At 48.1% G+C, this 12,935-nt stretch overlaps 1 protein-coding gene across 7 annotated transcripts in view; it reads right to left on the bottom strand.

Annotated features, from left to right (window-relative positions):
• The window catches only part of RALGDS (ral guanine nucleotide dissociation stimulator), a 94,948-nt gene that overhangs the window by 5,281 nt on the left and 76,732 nt on the right, over positions 1–12,935 (bottom strand). For all 7 annotated transcript variants that reach the window (XM_083721375.1, XM_083721377.1, XM_083721376.1 and 4 more), the window contains exons 6-15: positions 12,636–12,757; positions 11,267–11,482; positions 10,331–10,434; positions 9,464–9,548; positions 5,885–5,962; positions 4,945–5,031; positions 4,101–4,133; positions 3,466–3,587; positions 2,118–2,213; positions 36–240 (exon numbers count right to left, since the gene is read on the bottom strand). In XM_083721375.1, the coding sequence (XP_083577501.1) occupies positions 36–240; positions 2,118–2,213; positions 3,466–3,587; positions 4,101–4,133; positions 4,945–5,031; positions 5,885–5,962; positions 9,464–9,548; positions 10,331–10,434; positions 11,267–11,482; positions 12,636–12,757 (1,148 nt within the window). The remainder of the gene's footprint in view (positions 1–35; positions 241–2,117; positions 2,214–3,465; positions 3,588–4,100; positions 4,134–4,944; positions 5,032–5,884; positions 5,963–9,463; positions 9,549–10,330; positions 10,435–11,266; positions 11,483–12,635; positions 12,758–12,935) is intronic.

Genomic DNA, 12,935 nt, shown 5'->3' with positions numbered 1-12,935 from the left:
GTGCAAGCGGGGCCTAGTGGGACGCTGTCTTGTACCTTCTTCTCTTGACCCTCGGGAGAGTCAGGGATGAAGCTGATGTTGATCTCCTCCACGTCGGAGCTGCTGGAACCGGCCGACGTGACACTGACGGAGTCAGCCATGTCCCCACTGCACAGGTAGGGACCGCATTTCAGCTGGTCAAAGGACTTGGAGTGAGAGCTGCCACTGGCACAGGAAGATTCAGTGCTGGGGGCCTGCCGGCTGGGAAAAACAAAGAAAGCAAATAAGCACCTTTCAGGAAGGGGCCCAGGTAACTCAAGGGTAGGCAGAAGGCCCCAGGTTCATTCCCCAGTGACATCTACGCTCCCTGCCTCAATCCCTGGAGAGCTGCTGCCCATCAGTGTACACAGTATTGTGCAAGATAGGAACATTCTAAGCCAGTCCAGTAGTCTATTAAAATGAGGCTTCAGTTCAGAACCATGAGGACTAGGATCTTACATTGTTTTTAAAGGAAGAGCTTTAGCATGCAGAAAATTGCATGCTCAATCACCAGCATCTCCAGATAGGCTTGGCAGAGACTGCTGCCAGTCAGTGTAGATAATATTGGCTAGAGCCATGGTGATGTAGTGGTTGGAGTGTTGGACAAGGACCCGGGAGACCAAGGTTTATATTCCCTTCAGAAGGTCCCAGGTTCAATCCCTACTGGCCTTGGGCTTAAAATAAAACAAGGATACTCAAGCCAGTAGGATGTTAATTAAAATTGCATTAACTAGCCTTGGGTTCCCAGATGTGGTTGGACTGCAACTCCCATCATCCATGACCAAGCTGGCTGGGGATGATGGGCGTTGTAGTCCAACAACGCCTGACAACCCACTGTTACAAGTAACCCCTCTAAGCTAGCCCATCCCCAAAGTTGGAGGAAAAATTCAACTCCAGTCTAGTCGGCTTCTGGAAGGGGCCAAGGTGCATTCTTGGCTTGTGCCTCATGCAGCAAAAGAGATAGAGATAGAGATAGAGATAGAGATAGAGATAGAGATAGAGATAGAGATAGAGATAGAGATAGAGATGATAGAGATAGAGATGATAGAGATAGAGATAGAGATAGAGATAGAGATAGAGATGATAGAGATAGAGATAGAGATAGAGATAGAGATGATAGAGATAGAGATAGAGATGATAGAGATAGAGATAGAGATAGAGATGATAGAGATAGAGATAGAGATAGAGATAGAGATAGAGATAGAGATGATAGAGATAGAGATAGAGATAGAGATGATAGAGATAGAGATAGAGATAGAGATAGAGATGATAGAGATAGAGATAGAGATAGAGATAGAGATAGAGATAGAGATGATAGAGATAGAGATAGAGATGATAGAGATAGAGATAGAGATAGAGATAGAGATAGAGATAGATAGAGATAGAGATAGAGATGATAGAGATAGAGAGAGACTTCTGCTAGCCTCAGTATAAAGGCAGCTTCCTCCTGTCCATTGGGCACCTCCTGCCTCTGAACTGTGCCGGATGGTCATTATTGGAATGTCTATGCCTGAGTTTAGATTTTTATTTTCCTTTTCCTTCCTTGTCCCTTTTTCCTTATGTGTTGTGGAGAGTTGTTGTGGTTTTTTTTTTTTTAGGGTTTTTTTTAAAAAAAGATTGTAAACCTGTGGGCAGGGACTGTCTTGTTTTCATTGTATTATAAGCCGCTCCGGGAGCCATTTCGGCTGAAGAGCAGGGTACGAGTGTTCTAAATACAGTCATACCTTGGGTTACAGATGCTTCGGGTTATGCGATTTCGGGTTAAGCACTGCGCTGAACCTGGAAGTACTGGAACAGGTTGCTTCCAGGTTTCGGCGCATGCGCAGAAGTGCTAAATTGCAGAAGCGCCAAATCGTGACCCGCGCTTGCACAGATGTGCCACTACGGGTTGCGAACACTGCGGGTTGCGAATGTGCTTCCTGCACGAATCACGTTCGCAACCTGAGCGTCCACTGTATATACATAAATAATAAACAATTTCTGCAGTCTCTCAAAGCTGTTCTCTAGCCCCAACTTGTTTTAAGCTGGCTCTTAAAATGAGGGCTCAGAGATGCCCCTGGAGCAACACTGCACTTTGAGATCGATCCACAAGGACTCACTCGCTCCAGCGCTTTATGATCCCGGTGTTTTTCTTCGCCTTCAGGGTGTTACTGGCTGACTCCGACAGGGGCTCAATCTCACAGGAGAGGCCATAGCTGGAAGGAATGGGGAAGAAAGGACACTGGTTGGTGTTTGCATGGACTCAGTCTCTTGCCTCAAGAGCTGTTCTCTTCACCCTCCTGCAGGATGGGGGAGACTTCAGGCCCAGGGGTTCCAAAGTGGCCTCCCAGGCTTCTCTGTCCGGCCCTCCAGACTCTCTTCCTGGGTTCTGCCCTCCCGTTCACAGGCCACACCTTTCACCAGCCCTGCTTTTGGAAAGGGGGCAATGCCTCTTAACTGCCTACATGGAGAGGTGGGCATAGCCTACAGTGTAAATGGTGAGTGGTACCTGTTGCTCCACTCACTTTCACCTCTGGCCTTGCCCACCACTGACCTGCTATCCCTGGGAGGTTGATAATGATCATACACAACACTTGACTGGAAAAGGTTCCTCACCCCTACCCTAAAGGTAAAGGTAAAGGGACCCCTGACCATTAGGTCCAGTCATGACCAACTCTGGGGTTGCGGCGCTCATCTCGCTTTATTGGCTGAGGGAGCCGGCGTACAGCTTCCGGGTCATGTGGCCAGCATGACTAAGCCGCTTCTGGAGAACCAGAGCAGCGCACGGAAATGCCGTTTACCTTCCTGCCGGAGTGGTACCTATTTATCTACTTGCACTTTGACATGCTTTTGAACTGCTAGGTTGTCAGGAGCAGGGACCGAGCAACGGGAGCTCAGCCCGTCGCGGGGATTCGAACCGCCGACCTTCTAAGTCCTAGGCTCTGTGGTTTAATCCACAGCGCCATCCGCGTCCCTCACCCCTACCCGATACGTAATCCTTTTTTTAAAAAAGGACAAGTTTCTGGTCCTCAACAGGAACAGCGATGAAGCTGTAAATGGAGCCTCCTATCGAAAGCATCCCAACTAAGCAGGATGTAAGAAGAGACCGGTGCTGGATCAGGCCAAACAGTGGCCTCAATGTGAAGCCCCAGTACAGGAACTGAGCACAATGGCCACTCTCCCCACCTGTGATTTGCGGTAACTGGTATTACCTCTGACAGTGGAGGTAGGGCAAAAGAGTCCTGCTGGATCAGGGCCAATGGCCTATCTAGTCCAACATCCCATTCTCACAGTGGCCAACCAGATGCCCCAATGGGAAGCCTGCAAGCAGGACGTAAGCACAAGAACCCTCTCCCCACCTGTGATCTTTAGTGTTCAGCAAAGGTACTTGCTTGGACTGGGGAAGCACACTGGGGGCAGCCCCACGTGATTTAATATTTGAGATGAGGGGGGAAGGAGAGGGCTCACCTCTCTGCCTCACTGAGCCGCTCGATGCTATGGAACCAGATCACAAAGCGATCTTCCTGCGTGAAGTTGTAGTTGTTGCAGGCTGACTGGAGCAGTTTGATCTGGGCGATGACTTCAAACTCCTGCAGGTGGAGAGTGGGGATGGGGGAAAGCAGGGTTAAGCTTGGCTCTCCATACACTTCCTTGCTAGCCCAGAAATATCATTGTAAGGGGTCCTATAGCACCCTTCCCTGACCTACAGCCTTCCAGAGTTTCTGGACTACAACTCCTATCAGCCCTGGCTGATAAGTCACAAAGCGTATAAAAAGTATTAATGAAACAGGGCAGAGTGCTGTCGTTTAGGGTGCCTGCCAGCCACTTTCCCATCATACTCCATTCCATCCCCCAGCCAGCCATGCCCTCCTCCCAGTATACTCCATTCCATCCCCCCCTCCAATTTCTGGTTCCCCAGCCCCACTGAGCTATAGAGAAATTCTATGGCCATTGAATGCTCAGTGCTTGGAAGCCTCAGTTTGGTATGCTGGTTTTATTCTTTTCCTGGTTTACGGCTGCTGCACTTTATTGAGAATTTAAAGCCACTTATAAAACGTTTGCTATTCATCATAAAGTCGATTAAAAACAACAACAGTTCTCACCTTCCTCCTTTTCTCAAAGTTGATCAGGCCAGCCTGAAAGAAAAGAAAAGCAGGTCGTTAAAACCCAGCGACTGCCCCACCCCCGTCCCCAGCTGCCCACCGGTTTAATTTCTGAGTATCCAAAATGTGGAAAAACTTTAAGAATAGGTAAGTTTGCAGCAAAAAACAACAGATTCAAGGACCTAATTACAAAACTGTACTTTTCTGCAACCATCATTGGATTGTTGCTTTTTAGAAGGCAGAGTGGAGTGTGTTCTAAGCATGATGTGATTTGTAAAAGAGGATTATGAAATGAACCTGGAGATGCCAGGGATTTGAACCCAGAACCTTCTGCTTGCAAAGTAGATGCCCTACCAATGAGCTACAAGCCTTTGCTGTACTATGTTTAACAGGGATGAGGAACCTATGGCCCTCCAAATGTTGCTGGAGTCCCATCAGGCCCAGGCAGCATTGTGTAATGGTCAGAGATGGTGGAGAAAAGCACAAGACTCATTTCTAAATGGCACTTGCATTTCAGATTTTCAACTGTTCTTGTTTTGGCGATGCTGTTTTAGGCTTGCAGTTGAAATGGTTTCCCAATAACAAAAAAAATGCATTTAGGCACCCCTTTAAAAGCTGTAGGAAGCAACAAATGTCCACCAGGGGGCAGTGTGACTACAGGTAAAAATATCTGCTCATGTGAGACTCTTAGGGAGACCTTATAAGGTTCCATCATGTAAACATTATGCAGTGGTGTGCCATTTCTTTACAGGAAAAAAATGAGCGCAACAGGGAATGTGGCAAAGGAAAGATTAGTTTGCTTGAAAGAGGGAGCGGAGGGGCAGGAAGGCTTGGTGATACTTACATCCACGTAGTCCTTCATGGCTGTGTCCAGCATCACTAAGTCAGTGAGGAAGGTGCCCAGGTAAGGGATGGTGCCTTGCATCACGCCCTGTAACAGGAGCCGAGGGGTTAAGATCACTGAGAGAGCCACCGTGTCCAGAGAGGCCCAATATGGGAGTTGGTTAAAAAATGAGAAATAAGGAAGCTTTGGCCCTCTGGACTTCAACTCCCTATGTTTCTGGGTCATTGGCCCTGCTTGTAGGGGCTGATGGGAAATGTAGTTCAGCCACATCTGGAGGGCCAAAGCTTCCCCGCCTGTAATAAACAGGATTTCCACCACCATACATCAGGACCAAAGGTTCCACAAAATATGGAGTGCACCAAGGTCCCCTGGCTTGATCTAGGATTCCCTCCACTCTCATTATAGGGGCAGCCTTCCATCTTTTGCTATCAGAAAGGAATGCTGCAACTTAGATCAGCAGGCCTCTAGCCCTCCAGACATTGCTGGACTACAACTCCCATCATCCCTGATTATTGGCCAGTGCTAGCAGCAAGGGCTGATGGGAGTTTGAGTCCAGGAGGGCCACAGAGGTTCCTTACCCCTGGCTTAAAAGGATAAAGTGAAAAGGTGAAATGAAAAACCTATTTCTCTAACCAAGAATCTGAAAGTCTGCTGATATCTCCAAATAGCCCAGACTGATGAATCTGGCTTGGTATTTCTTTATTGCATTTATATCCCATCTTTCCTCCAAGCAGCTCAAGGTGGCATACATAGTTCTCTTCCTGTTCTACCCACACAACAACCCTGTGAGGTGGCTTAGGCTGGCCTGAGGCTACACAGTGAGATTCCAGTGAGGATCTGAATCCTGACCTCCCAAGTCCTAGTCTGGCATTCTAACCACTACACCACACAGCCTCTCTGGTAGAAAGCGGTGTCCTATAAAACACCATATTTGACTCACCATTTCCCGCTGCTGCTGCTGCCGTTTCTGAGCCCTCTTTGGGTTAATCTCTAGGGTGGCGAACTTGGAGGTCCCCTCCTGCATTGCCAAGGAAAGAGAGACAGGGAACCATTAATATGAGAGTCTGGGTGTACAGCTTTCTTTCGAGATGACTGCAGTAATCATCAATAAACCAGAGTGGCAGGAGGACCAAAGTTCAGTCCCTGGTGGCATCTCCAGGTAGCCCTGGAAAAGACCATGCCCCCCCCCCGCCTGAAACCCTGGAGAACTGCTGCCAGTCAGTGTAGACAATAGTGAGCAAGATGGACTGAGAATTTGGCTCCGTATAATGAGGATCTGACTCAGTAGAAGACAGCTTCTTATTTATTTCAACCCCTTATTCAGGACCACAAGGACTAGAATCTTAGTTCATTTTTAGGGGAAGGGCCATACCTCTGTGCTACAGCATACGCTGTGAGTGCATTAGGTTCAATCCCCAATGGTATCTCCAGGTAGGGCTAGTGCGGCCCAATGCACAGCCAAGGGCCACAAGTGGACCTCAAAACCTTTTCTGGAAGCCCTTGGCAACATTTAACACCCCCCCAAAAAAAACCTCCTTGCACTGCCTTCCCAAAGCCGGGTAAGCAGTGTGTTGGTTTGGAGAAGGCAGCACAAGGGCTGGGGGCATCAAATTTTGGCCTGGGTGCCCCCATGTCAAAATAGTATTGCCACCCATCCAGTATGAAAAGTTGGACAGCCCTGGCAGAAAGGTTTCCTGCTTTAACCCCTGGGGAGCTGCTGACAGTCAGCGTAGGAAATACTGAGCTTGATAAATCAACGGTCTGACTCACAACCAGTATCAGGCAGCCTCCTATATTTCCTATGCAACAGTTTTTGTATGCACAATTGTATTGTTCATGCACATTTAAAGTAGATTAAAGTGTTTGCAGACTTGAAGAATCAGGCTTTCTGCAGTTAGGGAAGTGATAGGGAAACGCTTTGAAAAATGTGGACGACTGATTAAAGGGGGTATGACTAGATGACCCTTTAAGCTCTAAAATTCTATGATTCTAAGATGCGTAGTCGCACACTGCAAGCAGATTAATGCTCATTTTCGTGTAAGCGCACCACCATTAAATCAGAGCAGATGATCAGTAGAGGCCAGATTATGATCTACGCTCTGCAGCAACTCTATGCAAGAAAAGCCTGGATCAACTGCAGGAATAATGGAATCATGGAAGCAGGAGAGCATTTAAAAACTGACTACAGTGGTACCTCGCAAGACGAATGCCTCGTAAGACGAAAAACTCGCAAGACGAAAGAGTTTTTCATTTTTCAATACCCAGGGAATCCGTGCTTCGCAAGACGAAAAAACTCGTAGAACGAAAAAACTCGCAGAACGAATTAATTTCGTCTTGCGAGGTACCACTGTACAAGGTGGGGTGTCACCCAGTCTCCAAGTCGCAAACCCCGCCCATCGCTTAGGTGGATGAGCAGTAATTCTGGGAAAGCTTTGATTGCAGTCTGCTGATAAGAAGAGGGAATCCCTCTGGGATGACTCAATCAGTAGAGAACCAGATGATAACTCTTAATCTCAGGATCATGGGTACCAGCTGCACATTGCGCAAAAGATTCCTGCATTGCAGGGGGTTGGACTAGATGACTCTCGTGGTCCCTCCCAACTTTACGATTCTATGATTTTCTCCTCCCTGGTACTTATCTCTCACCCTCATCATCCTCACAAGGGGACTCCTTAGCAGCTGAGCCCAGGAGGTGCCCAAGCCAAGCAGTGAAGAACTTAAAAACAGCTGTCTCTGCCCGGTTTGCTGCAACAGCATTAGAGGAGGCACGACCCATTCCCTAGCAGAAGAGGGGGATGGGAAGATCTCTCCCTCTGGATTTACAGTAGATCAACAAAAGGTTTCTGGTTCTCAGGTCACTTCCAGACATCCTGTTTCTTAAGCCTTCATCCTGATTTGTTCGCACCAAGTTATTGTGAGTTTTAAAGATAACTGTTTTGCTGAGCATTATGCCGGGGAGTTAAAAGCCATCCATTATTTACTGAGAGTTATTCCTTGAAGCTTGCACAAGGTCACACTCAGGTTGCTTCGTGACTGAGTGGGGAGGATTTGAACCCAGGCCCTAGTCTGAGACACTCAGATATCTTTGCTAATCTTTTTATACAACTGTCTTTTTATCTGATATCTTTGCTAATCTACTTCAAACAACCCAGGAATTTCTCCCAAGAAATCCTCATCTACCTTGTGACTAGTGGCACGGAAGGGGGCGGTACGGTGGGTGTGGGCCGCCCCGGGTGTCATCACTGGGTGTGTGTGTGACAAAATGGCAAAAATATGAGTTTTTAAAATAAATATATAAAAATTGGGCTCACAAAACCTTTTGGTTCAGTCGACAAACGCAACTAAATGCGGCTGGCACTGGGCGCCACTCTGTGGGGGCCGGCACTAACCGCGGGGCCTGCAGCATGCTCGAGCCATGCATCTCTCCTGGGAGTGGCGTGGTGGCTGGGGCGCCTGCAGGCTCTGCGCTGCCTGAAACGGTAGTGTGGGGCTCGCGTCTCCCCACCACCTCTCCCCAGCTGCCCTACAGCTGAGGGGGAGGCGGCAGAGAGTCTTTGTGCAGTGCGCCCTGCCCTGGCTCGCCCCGCCCCCCAGGTGCAGGGTGTGTGTGCCACCCCGGACACCTGAGCGGCTAGTTACGCCATTGCTTGTGACCTATCTCCAAGCTGGCCAGAGAGAGAGGAGAAATCACACAACCACTCCACTTTTACGGAGGATAAATGGACCACATAAGTGAGTGGTGATTTTCGGCTTACCTCTTTAGAAAAACCCTTTCAGATCCTCTAAGAGACAACTTTGCTGTGTCTTTGCAGAATCCAGCTGCTTTGTATTTAATCCATTAATTAGTGGAGGAAAAAACCCCTGAGGAGTGGTTGCCAGACTAAAACATCTCCAAAGGTGAGGACAGGAGTAATGGAAAGAGGGTGGAAGTCTCACTTAGCAACTTCCATGACAACAGATGTATAAAGCAAACAGCCAAATGCCAACAGCACAGACACTGACCAATCAGTGCTGCACATAGGAGGATTTTAGGGTGAAGCTGTAGACATCATTTCTTGCCCACTCCCAGCAAAGAAAAGCATATTCCAAATCAATGCCTGTCACCCAATAAAATCTTCACCCCAAACTTCACCCCAAAACGGGTAACAGATCTCATCAATCAGTCACTTCACAACATTCCTGCCCAGGGCAAATGAAAGAAAGCTTTCAGGCATCAGTGGGACCAAACCGATCAAGCACATGTGTCTTGCAGATTTCTTTACTTTTTATTATTAGCAGGTACAGTGGTACCTTGGGTTAAGACCTTAATTCGTTCTGGAGGTCTGTTCTTAACCTGAAACTGTTCTTAACCTGAGGCACCACTTTAGCTAATAGGGCCTTCCGCTGCCGCCACACGATTTCTGTTCTCATCCTGAGGTAAAGTTCTTAACCTGAGGTACTATTTCTGGGTTAGTGGAGTCTGTAACCTGAAGCGTCTGTAACCAGAGGTACCAATGTATTTTAAAAGCAGGCATCTTACCTTAATGAGAAGCTCCCGACTCAAGGAATGGTTGTTCTCGTCTGAGAAGATTTCTGACAGCTCATGGAAAGTGCGGAAGCTTTCTCTGTCAAGAGGGAACAAGGGTATCACTAAAACAAGGTACTTCTGCTTTCAACAAGTATTCTAAACTGGAGATTTCTATCCCACTTGGTATCTATATTGGTTTCGAAAACATTTTTACATATGCCATTCCTTTAACTGTATTTTATACACGTAATATTTTAAATCACTTTTACATAACACAATACTGCATTGCAGCGGGTTGGTCTAGACCCTTGGGATCCCTTTCAATTCCACAATTTCACAAGTCCATGATTGTTCTAGTCAATTACAGGAAGGGCCAGAGCTCAGTTACAGAGCACCTGTTCTACATGCAGAAAGTCCCAGGTTCAACCCCCAATGACATCTCCAGATAGGGCTGGGAAAGAACCCTAATGCGACACGCCAGAGAGCTGCTGCCATTCAGTGTAGACAACACTGAACTAGATGGATCTATGTTCCAACTCAGTATCAGACAGCTTCCTACATTTCCCATGTAACTGTTTTTTATAGACACCACCGTATTGTGGATTTGCTTCAAGATGCTTCACAGGAAGCACTTCGATATGCATGGATTTCAGAAATCCTTACAACAGCCATCACACTGTGCAGCAAGCCGATGCTATTATCCCTTTGCTGCAGGTAGGAGTTTGAAAAAACAGTTGCCTTGCCTGCAACCGCTCAGTGAATGTGTAGCAGAGGCAAGATCTGAGATGGAAGACTTGGTGGGGCTGACACCCAAGAGGGATTTGCATTGCAAGCACTTTCTCCCCCTGCACCCAAATTCTTCCTTCATACCCTACTCACCGGGAGACCTCATCCCATGTCTTCTTCAACCTGTGAACAGCGTTGCATTGCAGGGCAGAGAGAATGGCCCGGAGGGAAGAGAAATTCTTTAGGATCCGGCATTCCTGGAGGAGCACAAGGAAAAATAGTGGGCGTTAGAAGGAGCTAGAAAGAGGAGATACACACGCAGAGTTTTAAAAAATCACCTTATTGTGGGTTAAGGGTTAGGCAGTTGTTTCCTGGATCATCTGCCCAGCATTTGAATTGCTATCTTAATTTCCTGGAATGGATTAAGTTCTGTGGCATATACATATGTGTGTGTGTGTGTGTGTGTGTGTGAGAGAGAGAGAGAGAGAGAGAGAGAGAGAGAGAGAGAGAGATTTGCATTCAGGTGACCCAAATATTGCAGTCAAAAGGAAATGCAAATTAAAACTCCCCGGTTACAGGTAAGCAACAAACTAAAAACTTGTTGCCTATGTTGAGTTTTGCTCCACTTAACAGCAGCGTTAGTAGCGAAGAACGTAAAAATGTAAGAAGAGCCTTCTGGATGAGGCCACTGGTCCAGCATCCTGTTCTCACACTGGCCAACTAGCTACCCTGTTGAGAAGCCTAAAAGCAGGACTTGCTTGTGATCTCCAGCAACTGGAGTTCAGAGGCATCCTGCCTCTTGGCAGTGGAAGCAGAGCATAGCCATTGTGGCTAGTAGCTGTTGGTAGCCCTTCTCCTCCACGAATCAGCCTAATCCTCTTTTAAAGCCACCCATGTTGGTGGCAATCACTGTCTTCTGTGGTGAAGACTAGAAACTTGATTGAAAAGAAACACCCCCTCCCCCAAAAAACCCATCCACCCATGTTCTTGAAATGCCCCATTCCAAAACATACTTTGGATTGAGTCCCATCTCAAACCACAATACTATTTATTTATTTTTCTGGAGGGGTCTACAGCCAAGCAACCTACCCGAGCTACTTGAATCCAGTGGTCCACCACCTTGGCTCTTTGCTGTGGCTTCAGGGCCCGGTCCCCAAGGCAAGTTGAAATGATGCAGTTGGTGACACGGTTAAACTGGGACACGGTCGCCCGGATGGTGGGGGCCAAGTGCTCCTTGCCTTTCTTGTCCCGCTGGGACCAGATGCAGCCAAGGCAGTGATAGGGAACCACCTTTTTGAAAAGCTCCTGCAACAGAGAGGCATTAAGACAAGGATCAGGAAAAGCAAGGATGGTGGCTTGAAGAAGGCAAGATGTCATTCATTTACAGTGGAGGCTCGGGTTGCGAACGTGATCCGTGCAGGAGGCATGTTCGCAACCTGCAGTGCCACGTCTGCGCATGTGTGGGTTGCGATTCAGCACTTCTGTGATAGCACAAAGCGTGATTTAGTGGGTCTTCGCATGCGCCGAAACCTGGCAGTAACCCGTTCTGGTACTTCCGGATTCGGCACGGTGTGCAACCAGAAAACGCAAACCTGAAGCATCTGTAACCCGAGGTATGACTGTATATGGAAATTTAATGCCCTTTCCAAGGGTTTTGGAGGAGGAGGAGGAACATAAGCACATTAGAACATCCTACTGGATGCGTCTTGTCCAGGATCTTTTTCACACAGCGACTAGCCAGATGTCCACAAGGGTGACCTGAGCACAACAGCATTCTCCCCAACTGCAGTTTCCAGCGACTGGTACCCAGAGGCATGGCTAAGCTGCCTAAGGCTTTATGAGCCAAAACTGAATTGAAACTGGAAGAAACTGATAGCCAGCGCAGCCAGGTCAGTACCCATGTCATAGGCTCATTGCATCTAGTCCTAGTGGGAAATCTGGCTGCTGAACTCTGCGTTAGTTGCAGTTTCCAAAAAAAGTCTTCAAGGCCAGCCCCATGCAGCAATCTAACTCAGAGTAATATCTTATGTGGGGACGCAGGTGGCGCTGTGGGTTAAACCACAGAGCCTAGGACTTGCTGATCAGAAGGTCGGGGGTTTGAATCCCCGCGATGGGATGAGCTCCTGTTGCTCGGTCCCTGCTCCTGCCAACCTAGCAGTTCGAAAGCATGTCAAAGTGCAAGTAGATAAATAGGTACCACTCCGGCGGGAAAGTAAATGGCGTTTCCGTGTGCTGCTCTGGTTCGCCAGAAGCGGCTTAGTCATGCTGGCCACATGACCCGGAAGCTGTACGCCGGCTCCCTTGGCCAATAAAGCAAGATGAGTGCCGCAACCCCAGAGTCGGCCACGACTGGACCTAATGGTCAGGGGGTCCCTTTACCTTTACCTAATATCTTATGTAAGAGAGAGGGTGGGGGGATTGTCACAGAAAGCACGCCCGGGTTGAATCAGACACTCACGGCATCCATTAGTGTGAATTGTTCGGCCACCATCTCCGGCGAGAAAGAGAGGAAATCTAGCTTGCCTTCTCCTAGTCCATTCTCCTCTTCTAGCCGCAGGGTGCAGCTGGCATGGTCCACAGCTGGGAGAGACAAGGGGACAGAGTCAAGGCATGGAGCAACTGGCTGGAAGGCCAGCAGAGGACAGGGCATCTGCCATTGCTCCCTGACCCCCAGCCCAATCTAAGCACAGATCAGAGGGGCTATAAAAGGAAGTGGCAGAGAACACCCTTCACAGGCAGAATTCAATCCTTGGCATCT

This window comes from Podarcis gaigeae, assembly GCF_964106915.1.
Source record: "Podarcis gaigeae genome assembly, chromosome: Z".
NCBI classification, from domain to species: domain Eukaryota; kingdom Metazoa; phylum Chordata; class Lepidosauria; order Squamata; family Lacertidae; genus Podarcis; species Podarcis gaigeae.
The sequence above is the reverse complement of the archived record's forward strand: the minus strand, read 5'-3'. Positions and strand labels throughout refer to the sequence as shown.